Raw genomic sequence first — 18340 nt, 5'->3', positions numbered from 1 at the left:
TTTTAGGAAGCAAGCTTAAAGAATTGCATTTTTGTGGAATGATGCTGTGAACTGTCTATAATGCTTGCTGCAGTGTGGGATGAAGAGATAACTGAAACTGCAGAGAGTACTATTTGTGATGGCATGGAGCTTTGCAGGCTAATTTATTCTGCTTATTCTGTACTGTTATACCTTTTGCTCTGACATCCAGTCATTAAAAACATAACGGGAAGAAGCAGAAAATTCAGTGAATCTCCCAAATAATCAAGAAGGAACTTAATCTAGTTTAAATTCTAGTTAAGCTTAAACAAAGCAGAAAAATAGTGTGGAGAAACTTACCTCTAATTCTTGTTATTGGTGACATATTTTTAATCTTGACAAGGTGTCCAAGTGGGAATAGTAGAAATGCAAAGTAATTGTCAGTGGAAAGACTGCGTATCTTTGGCACAGAAGCTATTCAGAAGTACCAAAATAATTAATGATATTAACAGTTATGAATAAACTTAGAAATATTTCATTTGTATAGTAATATTACTTCAAATGTATTTTTAATCATCTTGCTTATTCTAAGGGTATCGTTAGGCTTTACTCATAGTTCTGAAATCTGATCCCAATTCAGATTTTAACCAGAAGTCTGGTACAATATTTACAAAAGAACAGTAATTCTATTCTGGTCATGCTACCGCTGCTCTTTGACTACATCTAGTCAAATATTTTTAGTCTAATTTCATCTTTCTGTGTCTCAAGAAAGTTAGAAAAGAAAATGTTAAAATGGGAAAAGCTACGGTACTATCTCAATGCAGCTTTCTGCCAGGGACTTTTTTAAGTTTTTGATCACAGAATCACAGAATGGGTGAGGTTGGAAGGGACTTCTGGAGGTCATCTGGTCCAACCCCTCTGCTCAAGCAGAGTGACCTAGAGCCAGTAGCCCAGGACCGTGTCCAGATGGTTGTTGAAGATCTCTGAGGAAGGAGACTCCTCATTTCCTCTGGGCAACCTGCGCTAGTGGTCAGTCACCCACACAGTGATAAAGTGTTTCCTCATGTTCAGGAGGAACCTCCTGTGTTTCAGTCTGCACCCTTTGCCTCTTGTCCTGTCACTGGGCACCACTGAAAAGAGTTTGGCCCCATCTTCTTTGCACCCTCCCTTCAGGTATTTATATACATTGATGAGCTCCTCCCTGAGCCTTGTCTTCTCCAGGCGGAACCATCCCAGCTCTCTCAGCCTTTCCTCATAGGAGGGATGTTCCAGTCCTTTCAGCATCTTACTGGCCCTTTGCTGGACTCTCTTCAGTATGTCCATGTCTCTCGTGAACTGAGGAGCCCAGAACTGGACACAGCACCCCAGGTGTGGCCTCAGCAACACTGAAGAGAGGGCAAGGATCACTTCCCTGGCCTTGTTGGAAAAGCTTTGCCTAATGCAGCCCAGAATACCATTTGACTTCCTTGCTGCATGGGCACATTGCTGGCTCATGTTCAACTTGGTGTCCTCCAGGACCCCCAGAGTCTTTCCTGGAAAGCTGCTTTCCAGCTGGATGGCCCCCAGCATCTATTGGTGCATGGGGTTCTTTGCCAGATGCAGGACTTTGAACTTCCCCTTGTTAAATTTCATTAAGTTCCTGTCAGCTCATTTCTCCAGCCTGTCAAGGTCCCTCTGGATGGACTGATAAGCTGTCCAAATCCCCAGATAACTGCTAGAGTAAAAATTATTTAAATATTATAGAACTGGTGCACGAGTACTTCAGGCAACTAGTCTAGCTATTCAAACCGCTACATATGTACATACATATAAGAGGGAACTGCACAGGCAGTGGAAGCAGGGACTGGCTTCCTGGGAAGAGTATAGGGAAGCTGCCTGGTTGTGTAGGGATGGGGTCAGGAAGGCCAAGGCACAGCTGGAGCTGAACTTGGCAAGGGATGTGAAAAACAACAAGAAGGGCTTCTACAGGTATGTCAGATGGAAAAAGATGGTCAAAGAAAGTGTACCCCCGCTCATGAGTGAGACCGGCAAACTGGCAACAGCAGATGAGGAGAAATCTGAGGTACTCAACAACTTTTTTGCCTCAGTCTTCACTGGCAACCTCTCTCCTCACCCCTCCCGAGTCAATGGATGGCATGAAGGAGACCAGGAGGGTAAAATCCCTCCAGCTGTAAGTGAAGACCAGGTTCGGGACCTCCTGAGGAACCTAAACGTACAGAAGTCCGTGGGACCTGATGAGATGCATCCCAGAGTCCTGAGGGAACTGGCTGATGTAGTTGCCAAGCCACTCTCCATGATATTTGAAAAGTCATGGCAGTCAGGGGAAGTCCCCAGTGACTGGAAAAAGGGAAACATTGTGCCCCTTTTCAAAAAGGGTAGAAAGGAAGACCCTGGGAACTACTGACCTGTCAGCCTCACCTCTGTGCCTGAGAAGATCATGGAACAGATCCTCCTAGAAGATATGCTAAGGCACATGGAGGCCAGGGAGGTAATTCGAGACAGCCAGCATGGCTTCACCAAGGGCAAGTCCTGCCTCACCAACCTAGTGGCTTTCTATGATGGTGTAACAAGAGTGGACAAGGGAAAACCAACGGATGTCATCTATCTGGATTTTTGTAAAGTCTTTGACACGGTCCCTCACAACATCCTTCTCTATAAATTGGAGAGCCGTGGATTTGATGGGTGGACCGTTTGGTGGATAAGGAATTGGTTGGATGGTCGCAGCCAAAGGGTAGTGGTCAACGGCTCCATGTCCGGATGGAGACCAGTAACGAGTGGAGTCCCTCAGGGGTCCGTACTGGGACCGGTGCTGTTCAATATATTCATCAATGACATGGACAGCGACATCGAGTGTACCCTCAGCAAGTTTGCAGATGACACCAAGCTGAGTGGTACAGTTGAGACACCAGAAGGACGGGATGCCATCCAGAGGGACGTGGACAAGCTGGAGAGGTGGGCCTGTGTGAACCTTATGAGGTTCAACAAGGCCAAGTGCAAGGTCCTACACCTGGGTTGGGGTAATCCCCGCTATCAATACAGGCTGGGGGATGAAAGGATTGAGAGCAGCCCTGCTGAGAGGGACTTGGGGGTACTGATAGACGAAAGGCTGGACATGGGCCGGCAATGTGCGCTGGCAGCCCAGAGGGCCAGCCGTGTCCTGGGCTGCATCAAGAGAAGCGTGGCCAGCAGGTCGAGAGAGGTGATTCTGCCCCTCTACTCTGCTCTGGTGAGACCTCACTTGGAGTACTGCGTTCAGCTCTGGAGCCCTCAGCACAAGAAGGACATGGAACTGTTGGAGCGGGTCCAAAGGAGGGCTACAAAAATGATCCAAGGGCTGGAGCACCTCTCCTATGAGGACAGGCTGAGAGAGTTGGGCTTGTTCAGCCTGGAGAAGAGAAGGCTGCGGGGAGACCTGATTGCAGCCTTTCAGTACTTAAAGGGAGCCTACAGGAAAGATGGGGACAACCTTTTTAGTAGAGACAACAGTGACAGGACGAGGGGTAATGGTTTTAAACTAAAACAGGGTCTAGATATAAGGAAGAAATTCTTTACAATGAGGGTTGTGAAACACTGGAACAGGTTGCCCAGAGAGGTAGTGGAGGCCCCATCCCTGGAAACATTCAAGGCCAGGTTGGACAGGGCTCTGAGCAACCTGATCTAGTTAGTGGTGTCCCTGCTCGCTGTGGGGGGGTTGGACTAAATGACCTCTAGGGGTCCCTTCAGACCCAAAACTTTCTATGATTCTGTGATTCTATGTGTGTACATAGTTTGTCCGTTTCTTTTTGTGGCTGTTCTGAAAGTTGCCATAGTTTTGAAGGATATTAGATTGGCTCTTACCTCTCCACTTTAAACATGTTAGGAACCCTACAAAAGACCTGTGAAAGGATGGATTGGCCAGAGCCTGTTCACTTATCCCATACAACCTTGTTGGACAAGCTATTTTTATGTACAAACTCAACATGCTCTTACCTGACTTCATTGGAAAAGATGCTGCCTTCATTACTATTCATTTAAAAGAGTGGCATTTCAAGGCAAATACCAAGTTTTGGTGTAGTGTGCTTAGAAAACTCACTGTGTGCTCTACCTGACCAGACACATGTGCAGCCATGATGTAAACAGAAGTCTAGAGATTTTAGCCTCACTCACTGTTTGAGATCGCAGGTGTCCTGACTTATGCTTTATTCTCCCCAGCACCTTTCTGTCTTTGAGGATAAATAAATAGTTTCCAATTAGCATGCACAGAGTCCAATGTCTTAAATTACTGTAACTTTAACAGAAGCAACATTTTTGCTTGTGACTTAGAGATGCAAATGGAAAGGAGGTGTACCGACTTGCTTTGCAAACACGAGAGCAGCATATCAGGAGGGATAAAGCTACCAGCAACATCTGCACAGCACAGGTAACTTCTCTTGCTTTTATTTCTAGCAGTAGAAAGGAGCAGGTTAAATCATGAGATTATAGTCCTAACATCACAGTAATTTGAGTTAGCTTTACTTCTGAGAGTTTTTACTAGAAAAATGAAGAACATGGAAGTATGCTGGTGCTTGTGCATTTGTTTTGAGGCCTTTGAAAAATGTAACCCTGCTTGAAACGAGAGTATTAATATCTGTCTCTTTTAATAAAGACTTTAGACCTGAATTTTTGCAATGTCATGAGTTTATCTGTCTCACTGGGTGAATACTACTGAGTAGTGCTGTTTGTTATGAACGAGTCAGATTTCTTCATAACCTGGAAGGAAATTCTAATGATCTGAATTGCCCACTCAGGGCGAAAGAAATCCATTTTTAAATTCTAAAACTACTCGTTCAAATTGTCACAAGTTATATTTTTTTCTATGTGATTTGATGCAAAAGTACTACATCACCAAAGACCTATCGTTACAAGAAAATACCATGATTAAGTCAGTAATTATCCAAAATAGTTATCTTCAGCATGCCTCCACAGACCTTCAGCCAGACAAGTTCATAATGTTTTCTGCTTCTATCAATGTTTTGCTCATGCTTTTAATCTTGTGCCAGATTTTGGGGAGGGATTCTTAATATTAACACAAGTTTATTATTTAGTATTCATGAGATAGTCCATAAATGTTTTGTACCAGTCCTAAACAATGAGTTTCCTATGAGACTGGCTTTACTTGGAAGTCTTCAAACATCTTTATTGCAGTAGTTGAAATTAAGTTCATGTTATCTGCTGACAGAATTACATTTCGAAGGGCATTGAATTCATAATCAGTGCTTACAGTTTCATAAAAATTTCATATTTTGCCTTCCCCACCTTTTATTTTGTAGGCAACACGTAATCAAATATAATGTTAGCTGAGGATATGTGGCTGTCCCTGGGTGCTAAAGAAACTTTCCACCAACTAACATAAAGTTATCTTTGATAATAATAAAATGTTCTAAACTGTATTTGGTTCCTAGGCTCTTCTGGCTAACATGGCAGCCATGTTTGGTGTATACCATGGGTCTGATGGATTAAGGCATATTGCAAGACGGGTACACAATGCTACTCTAATCTTGGCTGAAGGTGAGTATTTAATGTTTGCAGAAACTGTTCTTAAATCCTTACACCTTCTCAAAGAATACGTCTTCTGAAATAAACTTAATGGGCTTTTTGTCTCAGCTCATGTGTGTTCTCTCAACTCTAGAGAGAACTTTTTAACACAAAATTCATAGCTAGTGTTTTTGTGTATCTCTGATAATGACATCCAAGAATTAGATATCTATGTGATATAAACTTGCAGGCAATTCTTCTGTTTCCTTGGGAAACTAACAGTCTATACAGCACATCTCTAGAGGGTAAGATTCAAATACTGTTTTCCGGTTCTGTACTTTACTTATATCCTAGCTTACACACAGAAATCTGCACAGAGTATTAATAATATAGCAATAATAAATAATAAATGAGATTAAAGAAATAGGAACATTTCAGTTAAGTTGAGTGGAGTATCATACCTACTATGAACACTGAAATCCCAAAGCTGAACAGCTGACTGAAGGTACAGAATCTGTAGCAGAAAACATTGATTGCAGCTGGATTAGGTAGTCTGGTATTTTTTTTTCACTGGCATGACTATCATTGCTGTCAGAAGGAGCTATGTGGAACTGGAATGCTGGGAATTGAGGAATGATTGCCACAATTATCCGTGCTTTATTTGCCAGCTTAGCTGGAAGACCTTTTGCTGCTGTGAAAAACACAAAGACTGTAAACTTTGTTATGGCAAGGTCCATGACAGTTATTATCCATTCAAATAATAAATTTTTTCTTTCCAGTCTTGTGATTTTGCCCTTATTGCATTCATATACCAGTTCTACTACTGTATATGTTACAAATTTGATGTACCAGAATAATCTTCCCTAGACTTACTCTGCATTATTAATTAGGTCTGAATCTGATTTAAATGCCTTTCATGCGCAATGACATTTGCTAAAAAGCTGGTGATTTTACTGCTCTGTACGTAAGGGGAATATTTTGCTTTATTATGTAAAAGCATTTACTTAAGAGATCAATAGTGTGTTTATTTAAGCACTGTGTAAGCAGGCAATACAGTAATGCAGCTATTAGAATTAACTTACTGTTTTTTGTAGGTCTCAGGCGAGCTGGGCATAAGCTACATCATGATCTGTTCTTTGATACCTTGACGATCACATGTGGATGCTCAGTCAAAGAGGTTCTGGCCAGGGCAGCTCTTAGAAAGATAAATTTTCGGATTTATAGTGATGGCAGGGTAAGAATCTCCCTAAACCTTTCAGAAATTTTGTAGCATGACTTTTTCTGCATTACATGTTTCTAGTCATTTCATGTGCTAAACAACAAAATTATTTAAGATTTCTTGTAATTTGCTCAGATTTATCAGTCAATTATAAAGATGGTATGAAGAATGAAGTTGTTAAGTGATACACTGAACTTCCAAAAATAGTAACTGTATTTTCATTTTATGCTTATTTAAAAATATTATCTAATTGTTTCATGTTAAATATGCCACTAATGGCTAGAGTGGAGAGACTCTAAAAATTAATGAAGACACGCAAGGTGACCTCCACAATTTAGGTCCTGTGGCAGTGTTTAAAGACAGATTGAAATCTAAACCACATTTTGGTAGGCACTAAGGACTTTTGGCAAAGTCTAATATGGGATGGAGTGAAGGGGGTGGTCTAACAAAATGGGCAATCTTCCTGTTGCATGGAAAACACTTAGAAACGTTAGAAGTGAGGTCACAAGTCTTGAACCTTGTGAGCCATCTGGCTTGGGTGGTTTAGGAGGGCAAAGGTAGGAATTGGAAAATTTTATGTACATAACATAAATTTACATATCTATTACATAAAATGAAGTGATATTTGCATACTGTTAGGTAGGTTGGGGTTTTTTTTCTTTTTTTTCCCTTCTGTGTTTCTGGAGTATATTTTCTTGACCAGAACAAATAGGCTATGCCTCTGGAATTAAGAACTTTGAGTAATTACTGTTGCTTTTATCCACAGCTTGGAGTATCGCTTGATGAAACTGTAAATGAGAAAGACCTAGATGACATATTATGGATTTTTGGTTGTGAGTCTTCAGCTGTAAGTAGACAATAGATCATATGGATTAAATTACCTGAATGTTTCAGAGGTTTAGTGAAAAGCAAAAGTGCTCTTGGGACAGCGGGTGTCTATGTGATGACCATTTGTTAAACACTGAGACTTTCGGATCCTCTTTTAAAGAAATAAACTGTATGAGATAACAATGACATATGTAGCCAAGTAAGGCCTTTTTCTGATTGTGACAGTTGGTGCTTTCAATCAGCTTGGACACCTCATATTTAGTTACTTGTTTTGTGAGGGTTAGGACATGGTGGTCAATTATTTCTCTCCTACTGGAATTTTTGTTGCATGTCATTAGTAATTAGCAGCAGTACTTTCAAGATGAGGAATACTGAGACATCTGTCCCTAGTTTTAATATAATGCTGTTGTCATGCTAGATATATACAGGTATGTATGCTAATAAAGTTTTTTTTTTTTACCTAAAGATCTGATTAAATCTTGCGGTGAGCTGGTAGTATAAGCTAGTTATGGTGGAAATTGACTGTGAAAAGAGAAATTTCCATGAAAGTGTTTGACTCCATGTTTCTTTGTGTCAAAGGAGCTAATTGCTGAAGGTATGGGCGAGGAAACCAAAGGCATCCTTAGCACCCAGTTTAAGAGAACTTCCAAATTTTTGACACATCAGGTTTTCAACAGGTTTGTGAAATTGCTGTATAGATGATGTTTTAACGGAATCTGAAAGTATCTCCTTCGAAAAGCGGTACTGGAGTCAGTTGAGGACAGTTTTGTAGCTGTACTCACACAGTCACTCGTTAATCTAAAATAATCTATTTAGCGGCATTTTTATTGCCTGGGAGTGTCGATGTGCTCCAGGGTAGGAAGGCTCTGCAGAGGGATCTGGACAGGCTGGATCAATGGGCTGAGGCCAACTGCATGAGTTTCAACAAGGCCAAATGCTGGGTCCTGCACTTCAGTCACAACAGCCCTGTGCAATTCTACAGGCCTGGGGAGGAGTGGCTGGAAAGCTGCCCGGTGGAAGAGGACCTTGGGCTGTTGGTCGATAGCTGGCTGAATATGAGCCAGCAGCATGCCCAGGTGGCCAAGCAGGCCAACGGCATCCTGGCTTGTATCAGGAATAGTGTGGCCAGCAGGAGTAGGGAGGTGATTGTGCCCCTGTACTTGGCACTGGTGAGGCAGCACCTCAAGTACTGTGTTCAGTTTTGGGCCGCCTCACTACAAGAAGGACATTGAGGTGCTGGACCATGTCCAGAGAAGGGCAACGAGGCTGGTGAGGGGTCTAGAGAACAAGTCTTATGATGAGCAGCTGAGGGAACTAGGGCTGTTTAGTCTGGAGAAGAGGAGGCTGAGGGGGGACCTTATTGCTCTCTACAACTACCTGAAAGGAGGTTGTAGTGAGGCAGATGTTGGTCTCTTCTCCCAAGTAACTAGTGATGGGACAAGAGGAAATGGACTCAAGTTGTGCTAGGGGAATTTAGGTTTGATATTAGGAAAAATTTCTTTACTTGAAAGAGTGGTCAAGCAGTAGAACAAGCTGCCCAGGGAAGTGGTGGAGTCACCATACCTGGAGGTGTTTAAAAAATGTGTAGATATGGCACTTCAGGACATGGTTTAGCAGGCATGGTGGTGTTGGGTTGACAGTTGGACTTCATGATCTTAGAGGTCTTTTCCAGCTTAACGATTCTACGATTCTATGATGTAGATTCTTTTCACATTTTAAATGAGTAGAGCAATACTCCTGATCACGTGGGGGATATGTTTTTCCATTAATCTGCTACATTGTAGAATCTGTTATTTGAGGATGTAGTATCAGCAGACTTTACTGATAGCATTTCTGAGCAAATGATAATAGGCATTTTTCATACAAGTTGCTACTAGCAAGCAAAAAGTACTGATTTGGAAAGAAGTACCTAGTATATATCAAAAATTATCCTCAGTCTTAATTATGTTTTTATGGCTTTTCCTATGTTAGAGCACAGATCAACCAGCTAGCATAGCTAATCTGCTTGCCTTAACACCACATTTTGTGTTCTCCAGCTATCACTCTGAGACAACTATCGTGCGGTACATGAAAAGATTAGAAAACAAAGATATTTCCCTTGTTCACAGCATGATTCCTTTGGTAGGTATTTACCAAAAAGAGAAAAAATTAGGTAGTTATATACATATTTATATGTTTTAATAAATACTGAAAAATGTGTTTGTATTTTTAGGGGTCCTGCACAATGAAGCTCAATAGTTCAGCTGAACTTACAGTAAGTTGCAATAATACGGTCTTACTTGAGACCCACATGAGCAAACTGTCTAGCCAGTGTCATTGTAGAGAATGACAGAGTACTAGACCAATGCTTTGGTCTAGTACTCCAGCTGAGGAGGCAGTTTCAGAACTAGGTGAAGTCATCAGCTTCCTCTTCTGCTAGAAGAAAAGCTCTGAAAACCACAGCAGGAGTGTGACAACCGCAGGACAGTGAGTGAAGACTCCATTCTGAAAAAAATACTGAAAATAATGTTTGGACTTAGGTATCACAGTCCCGTTCCCTCATGCGGTATTGCGGCACCCAACTTCTATCTGCTTTACAAATCTTACACTCTAGTCCTCAGAAATATGGAAAGAGTCAGGTGGGACTGGCAATTCGTGTTTGTTTGTCAGTTTGCTGTTTCTTAGGATAGCACTCCTTTCCCTGGGTGAGGAGCTGAAGTCCCTGGATATCATCGTTTATCTAGCTGGTAGCAAATGAAGCAGAGCTTTAGCCAGGCTGTTTGGTTATCAAATGACTTTCTGACTCTGAGTGAGCTTCCTCTACTCTGTCCCTATTGGCTTCTTGCTTTGATCTTTACTACGTTTCCTTTGTCCCCTTTCTCTCACTGCCTTCTGTATGTCTCCTCCTTTCACTCATTTCTGTCTTGTATATTCCCTTCTAATTCAAATGGATAGCAACAAAACTATGTGAAACAAACTGAGTCTTATGTGCTATTCCATGTGAATCCCCTCTGTTTGCCATGTAATCCCAGACCTCTGCATAAGGGTAGGTGACCTAGAAGGAGAAATGAACGATTTTTAAGCATCTTCTGTATGTTTAAAAAAAAGTGTTACTGGAAATGATCCTACAATGAGTTTGGAACTTGTTTTGCTGCACAAGAAATGTTTGATTTTTATTTGAGCACAGGGCAGCTTCTTTCCTTCACAGAGTTTAACAACAAAACAGAGTTGTCTGCAGAATTTTTTGCTACAGCACATGCTTATTTTTTGTTTTTAATAGCCTATTTCATGGAAAGAATTTGCCAACATCCACCCTTTTGTGCCCCTGGATCAAGCTCAAGGGTATCAGCAGCTTTTCAAGGATTTAGAGAAGGACCTATGTGAGATTACTGGCTATGACAAAATCTCCTTCCAACCAAACAGGTAGGAAATTTTTTCTGAACATTTGCTCCTTAACATGATTCAGAAAAACTATCTCTAAAGCAAATGTGCAAGCCAAAAATGGAAGAAGTTTCTAAAATTAAATTTTACAAAGAGGAGCCTTGAATGCGAGGTTGTGAAAAAAAGATTTGTTTTTTCAAAACTTCAGAACCTTATTTTGTCTCGTTTCTTATAAAAGTTTAATGTTTTGGTCTTTTCTATGCTTTTAACCATTTTCCTGTTTTCCTTGCTATGAAGGCTGGTTTTACCACCATTGTTTGCGTAAAATGGTGATGTTATTGATACCCTCCTATGAGCTAAAATTAAAGATTTTAAATAGCAATAAGCTGTATGAGCTGGCAACTATATAATTGTTGAAACTGATATTTGACGCACTAGGTAATACTAGGTTTGACTGAAGAATGCCTAGGATCCGCATGCTCACTGAAATAAATAAAGCAGAGCTGAATGAGTACTGCTGCAGCCTGTTTATGTCCATTAATAGTTTTGATACAAAATGAGCAACAAGGACTTACTCTCACACTTAGGATGTCACTGAAAGACTTCTTATGTTTCAGTGTGTACACTTTACTATGCATTTCGGTATTAGTTTTCCTGTCTGTAGTCAAGCATGCAGTCCCCTGCTTAGTGAAATGGGGATCAGCTCAATCACCGAAAGGATTTAGCATCGTAGTGCAAGCACATAAAATGGCATAACTTTTTTCATCTACTGTTTGCAACAGAGGCAAGAGCTGTCAATTAACGCTTGTCCGTTTCTAATTTAATCCATGGGATGTGCTTCTTTTAATTTGCTGACACTTGCCTAAAGCCATTGAGAGGGATTAGGGCTGGACAACTTAGAATTTTCAGTAGAGAGCTGGCACTTTCCGGTTTATAATGCTTGTGTAACAGGGTTTGTGTTCCTTTTGCAGTGGAGCCCAAGGGGAGTATGCAGGTTTGACTGCAATCAAAGCTTATTTAAATGCAAAAGGAGAACGTCATAGAACTGTAAGTGGCAACACTTGTGTGGGGAAGAACTTTGGGTGGGAAGTGGAGAAAGGAGAGTTGATTCACCAGCTAGGACTCAGCTATAAACTAGGTTTCCACCTGTGACAAGCTTTCAGTATTACCTGCTTCCCTAATGGATCATGGGTACCATCTTAAAAGTCTTCCTTTACCAACAGTGGGAGTGAGGAGAAGGGACTCCCTCAAATGGTGATTCTACTGGGTCTGACTCAGATGGAGGTTATTTAACTTTCTCCACAGCAGCCCATATAGTGCTGTGCTTTGGATTTGTGGCTAAAGCAGTGTTGATGACACAAGGATGTTTTGGCGGCTGCTGAACAGTGCTTACCCGGTGTCAAGGCTTTCTCTCATTCCTGCTCTGCCCTGCCCTGCTCCCCGTCCACACCTAAGGGAGCAGGCTGGGGGTAGGTAAGAGGATGGAAGAGACACAGTCAGAACAGCTGACCCAAACTGACCAAAGAGATGTTTTAGAATCATAGAATCATAGAAAGTTTTGGGTCTGAAGGGACCCCTAGAGGTCATCTAGTCCAACCCCCCAGCAGCGAGCAGGGACACCGCTAACTAGATCAGGTTGCTCAGAGCCCTGTCCAACCTGGTCTTGAATGTTTCCAGGGATGGGGCCTCCACTACCTCTCTGGGCAACCCGTTCCAGTGTTTCACAACCCTCATTGTCAAGAATTTCTTCCTTACATCCAGCCTAAACCTACCCTGTTTTAGTTTAAAACCATTACCCCTCGTCCTGTCACTGTTGTCTCTACTGAAAAGGTTGTCCCCATCTTTCCTATAGGCTCCCTTTAAGTACTGAAAGGCTGCAATCAGGTCTCCCCGCAGCCTTCTCTTCTCTTGGCTGAACAAGCCCAACTCTCTCAGCCTGTCCTCACAGGAGAGGTGCTCCAGCCCTCGGATCATTTTTGTAGCCCTCCTTTGGACCCGCTCCAACAGTTCCATGTCCTTCTTGTGCTGAGGGCTCCAGAGCTGAACGCAGTACTCCAAGTGAGGTCTCACCAGAGCAGAGTAGAGGGGCAGAATCACCTCTCTCGACCTGCTGGCCACGCTTCTCTTGATGCAGCCCAGGACACGGTTGGCCCTCTGGGCTGCCAGCGCACATTGCCGGCCCATGTCCAGCCTTTCGTCTATCAGTACCCCCAAGTCCCTCTCAGCAGGGCTGCTCTCAATCCTTTCACCCCCCAGCCTGTATTGATAGCAGGGATTACCCCGACCCAGGTGTAGGACCTTGCACTTGGCCTTGTTGAACCTCATGAGGTTCACACAGGCTAATCTCTCCAGCTTGTCCACGTCCCTCTGGATGGCATCCCGTCCTTCTGGTGTCTCAACTGTACCACTCAGCTTGGTGTCATCTGCAAACTTGCTGAGGGTACACTCGATGTCGCTGTCCATGTCATTGATGAATATATTGAACAGCACCGGTCCCAGTACGGACCCCTGAGGGACTCCACTCGTTACTGGTCTCCATCCGGACATGGAGCCGTTGACCACTACCCTTTGGCTGCGACCATCCAACCAATTCCTTATCCACCAAACGGTCCACCCATCAAATCCATGGCTCTCCAATTTATAGAGAAGGATGTTGTGGGGAACCATGTCATAGGCTTTACAAAAATCCAGATAGATGACATCCGTTGGTTTTCCCTTGTCCACCCTTGTTGTTACACCATCATAGAAAGCCACTAGGTTGGTGAGGCAGGACTTGCCCTTGGTGAAGCCATGCTGGCTGTCTCGAATTACCTCCCTGGCCTCCATGTGCCTTAGCATATCTTCTAGGAGGATCTGTTCCATGATCTTCCCAGGCACAGAGGTGAGGCTGACAGGTCAGTAGTTCCCAGGGTCTTCCTTTCTACCCTTTTTGAAAAGGGGCACAATGTTTCCCTTTTTCCAGTCACTGGGGACTTCCCCTGACTGCCATGACTTTTCAAATATCATGGAGAGTGGCTTGGCAACTACATCAGCCAGTTCCCTCAGGACTCTGGGATGCATCTCATCAGGTCCCACGGACTTCTGTACGTTTAGGTTCCTCAGGAGGTCCCGAACCTGGTCTTCACTTACAGCTGGAGGGATTTTACCCTCCTGGTCTCCTTCATGCCATCCATTGACTCGGGAGGGGTGAGGAGAGAGGTTGCCAGTGAAGACAAAGGCAAAAAAGTTGTTGAGTACCTCAGATTTCTCCTCATCTGCTGTTACCAGTTTGCCGGTCTCGCTCATGAGTGGGGGTACACTTTCTTTGACCATCTTTTTCCAGCTGACATAACTGTAGAAGCCCTTCTTGTTATTTTTCGCATCCCTTGCTAAGTTCAGCTCCAGCTGTACCTTGGCCTTCCTGACCCCATCCCTACACAACCAGGCAGCTTCCCTATACTCTTCCCAGGAAGCCAGTCCCTGCTTCCACTGCCTGTGCAGTTCGCTCTTCTTCCTTAGTTTGACCAGCATCTCTTGCCTCAGCCATGCCGGTCTCTTCCCTTCTCTGCCCGACTTCTTACACTTGGGGATCGAGAGCTCTTGCGCTCTGTGGAATACATCCTTAAAGACCTGCCAGCTCTGTTCTGTTCCCCTGTTCCTGAGGACCGTTTCCCAGGGAGTCCTTCTGACTATCTCCTTGAAGAGCTGGAAATTTGCCCTCCTAAAATTTAGGGTCATGACTATGCTCTTCGTTATTCCCATTTCCCTCCGTAGCGTTAGTTCCACCAGCGTGTGGTCACTGCAGCCCAGGCTACCTCCGATCTTGACATCCCCAATGAGCTCACTCACATTGGTGACCACCAGGTCTAGTATTGCATCCCCTCGGGTAGGGCTGCTTATTGCCTGGCCTAAGAAGTTGTCCTCAATGCATTCTAGGAACCTGCTGGTTGCCTACAGCTTGCCGTGTTGCTTTTCCAGCAGATGTCAGGGTAATTGAAGTCCCCCAGTAGGATGAGAGCCTGCGAGCGCGAACCCTCCTGGAGCTGGAGGAAGAACACTTCGTATATCAGCTCCTCTTGATCTGGCAGCCTGTAGTAGACACCAACCACTAGGTTCCCTAGGTTTTATGCGATATGATGGCATGCTTAGCAATAAAAGCTCAGAGAAAGGAGGGCAAGGCGGGGAAGGTCATGGTTATGGCATTTTTCTTCTCAAGCAACCATTACGTGTGATGAGGCCCTGCTTTCTAGGAAGTGGCTGGACATCTGCTTGGCCATGGGAAATAATGGATGAATACTTATTCTTGCTTTGCTTGCGGACACAGCTTTTGTTTTACCTATGAAAGTGTCATTCTCTCAGTCCATGAGTCTTCTCACCTTACTTCTATTTTCTCCTTGTCCCATGGGAGACGGGAGTGAGTGAGCAGCTGTGTGGGTGGTTGGCCATTGGCCAGGTCAACCCATCACAGTCCTTTTTAGCACCCAGCGTGGTGCTTTAGGTGATGACAGTTTTGATCTACGCATGTTAATTTGTTAATTGACAGGCTCCTGTGTGGGTCACAGAGCTTGCTTACTTTACTATGTATAAGAGTCTGGGACTTCTTAATGGCTGCTTTCGGCTCTTGCTGTTTGCTGTGCTGCTTATCAATGCATTTTGCTGTGCTTGGAAACATTTTGGTAAAAGCGGTGGCCATGTGCCTGGACTGGCATATGGCCCTGGCTGCAATGCCGTTCCTGTGCTGCATGAGCTACCTTGCAGGGAGAACAAGGTATTACACCTCCCTCTTCTCTGGGGTTGATGTGTCCAGTGCTGTTGCAGGGACTCCTGAGGCTTTCATACATCCCTACGCAAGATGTTTGATCTTATTATCTAACATTGTTGCCTTGTTGTTGGGTGTGTGGAACCTGGTTTAGTCCTGGCATAAGAGTAAATAACTTCTTGTTGAGCTGACAAGAGAAATGTGCCCTGAGGCAGCTGATCCCTGAGTGACAGGGCGTGTAGGAGGGTTTGGGCGGGAGCCTAGGGCTGTTATCACCTCCTATAACCTGTGATTTTGCACCTCAACATGCATGCAATCCCACTGAATTGGCACACCACTTGACAGAAGGGTGTCTTGCCTACCCCAGTGAGACCCAGCAGCTCTTAACAGCATTTTGAGACTTGGTCTGTGCCTGTTGGGCCACTGTCTAGCACTGTCACAGCAGCAACGGACAGTGGGCCTCTGCCTCTGAGGACACTGTGGTTGAGACAGGGACCCAAACCTCAACCACAGTGATTGTCCAGTAGTAAAAAAGAAGCACTGGCTGTGGAGGTCAACAGGACTGTACCATCAATTAGTAAAGGAGGAGGAGGAGGAAGGGTCTGATCAGGAAGCCAGTCCTTTGGCAAGGAAGCGTAAGGAGGAAATGATAGAAGTCATCCAAGAGGCAGAAACCACCCCATCCTAACCCTGAGCAAGCTCAGAGATATGCAGAAAAATTACTGCTGCCATCCTGGCTCAGATGCTGAGATGCTGGAGGGGATAGCCAGCAACTGAGGGTGGAGAACCCCAGCAGCTAGGATCCCTCGCTAGGAGCCAGGGAATCAACAAAGAGAAGAGAGTTGACAGTCTGCAGCCTCTGCAGGTAGTTCCTGTTGAATGTGACGTGTCCTCTCAAGGATGCAGTTGAACCGCTGCAGAGGAAGGTGTTTGGTATCTAAGAGAAGTAGAAGTGGTGGAGGTGATCTACAGTGCCCTGGGCAACAAACAGGTCTCCACAGATCTGAATGACATACAGCAGACATGGGCCATGTAGAGGAGGTCTGTGGAAAAGGCATGAGTGTCATACACCAGCTCAGTGGTGAGGAGGGACTGGCCACATCTTGAGATACCACTTATGGGGAGACTGTCTGCTGGGTCGAGGGTGTTTCAAAGAGAATCCCTTCACTTCTCATCCCCACAGGCAGTGTCTTAGCTGTCAGGGGTGCCCCATGGAGTCAGCCTCCCCATGCCAGAGGCAAAGGCAGCCTCAGGTGCACACCACACCGCACCCTCTGGTTCCTCCTGTGTGGCTAGGGTAGGATGTGAGGAAGAGGGACAGTGCACTCACCTTGAAGTTAAAAGCCCATGTACCTGGACTGCAGGGGAAGACAGCCGCTAAGAAGGGACTAACCCAGAAGGCTGCCGCACCAGTTGCTGCCAAGACAGTGGAAAGCAACTAGCAGTCCCCCAGACACAGAACAAGGGCTGAAAGTGCCTCTCCTCCTGACTTTGGTGAAGGGACTTCTGGTCTGACACCATGGGAATCAGAGAGTGAATACTACAAGCAGGAGTAAAGGGTCCCTGCCTCTGGCTAGGCAGAGGAAGGGGATAACAAAGTTGAATGGACTGTATGGATTGGATGGCGTGGCACATAGATCTGTGGGGGTATAAGGCTTTGGTGGATGCTGGTGCACAGTGTACCGTAGTGCCATCAGGGCAGGAGGAGGCAGGACCCATCTGGATTTGTGGAGTGACAGGGGGATGCCAACAGTTGTCCGTGTTAGAGGCTGAGATGAGCCTAACAGGGGACAAATGGCAGAAGCATTCTGTTGTGGTAGGTTGGAGTCTCCATGTATCCTTGGCATAGACTACCTCAGGAGAGGATATTTCAAGGACCCAAGAAGGTACAGGTGGGCCTTTGGTGTAGCCACAGTGGACACAAAGAATATTAAACAACTGTCTACATTGCCTGGCCTTTACAGTGGACTATCATGGCCTGAACAAAGTGATGCACCCATTGAGTGCTGCTGTGTAGGACGAGCTAGAACTCCAATATGAACCAGAGTCAAAGGCGGCTGAGCAGTATGCCACAATTAATATTGCCAAAGCGTTTATCACTTTGGCAGCAGAGTGCAGGCCACAGTTTGCTTTCATGTGGCAAAGTGTCCATTACACCTGGAACTGACTGCCCCAGGGCTGGAAGCACAGCTGTACCTTCCTATCAGTCTTTGACTGATGCAGACTTCACTGGAAGAGGGTGAAGCCCCTGAACACCTGTAATGCAATGGATGACATCATTGTATGGGGTGACACAGCAGAGGAAGCATTTGAGAAGGGGAAAAGAATCATCCAGATCATTCGGAATGTTGGTTTTGCCATAAAACCAAAGCAAGGTCAAAGGACCTGACCTGCACAAGGGATCCAGTTCTTGGGATCCTGAAACAGTGAAACGGACATTGTCACACTTCTGGGGCTGCTATCAATAAGGTAATAACTATGTGCCTACCAGCTAACAAGAAAGAAACACAGGCTTGTCTAGGCATTGTGGATTACTGGAGAATGCATCTATACGCCAGGTTACAGTCAGCTTGTGAGCCCCCTCTACTGAGTGACCCTAAAGAAGAACTATTTTGAGTGGGGCCCTAAGCAGCAACAAGCCTTTGAACTGATCAAAGAGGAGATAGTTCCTGCAGTAGCCCTTGGGCCCATCTGGATAGGACCAGCTGTGAGAAATGTACTCTACACTGCAGCCAGGAAGCGTG

At 44.5% G+C, this 18340-nt stretch overlaps 1 protein-coding gene across 1 annotated transcript in view; it reads left to right on the top strand.

The window, feature by feature from the left end:
* Positions 1–18340, top strand: part of GLDC (glycine decarboxylase) — a 52828-nt gene that overhangs the window by 22028 nt on the left and 12460 nt on the right. Inside the window, exons 8-16 of the mRNA XM_075410963.1 lie at positions 4261–4357; positions 5379–5484; positions 6546–6685; positions 7437–7517; positions 8078–8175; positions 9535–9619; positions 9711–9752; positions 10758–10900; positions 11830–11905. Coding sequence (XP_075267078.1) covers positions 4261–4357; positions 5379–5484; positions 6546–6685; positions 7437–7517; positions 8078–8175; positions 9535–9619; positions 9711–9752; positions 10758–10900; positions 11830–11905 — 868 coding nt within the window. The remainder of the gene's footprint in view (positions 1–4260; positions 4358–5378; positions 5485–6545; positions 6686–7436; positions 7518–8077; positions 8176–9534; positions 9620–9710; positions 9753–10757; positions 10901–11829; positions 11906–18340) is intronic.

Source organism: Opisthocomus hoazin, chromosome Z (genome assembly GCF_030867145.1).
Source record: "Opisthocomus hoazin isolate bOpiHoa1 chromosome Z, bOpiHoa1.hap1, whole genome shotgun sequence".
Classification (NCBI taxonomy): domain Eukaryota; kingdom Metazoa; phylum Chordata; class Aves; order Opisthocomiformes; family Opisthocomidae; genus Opisthocomus; species Opisthocomus hoazin.
Note: the sequence above shows the minus strand (reverse complement) of the source record. Positions and strands in the feature narration are given on the sequence as shown.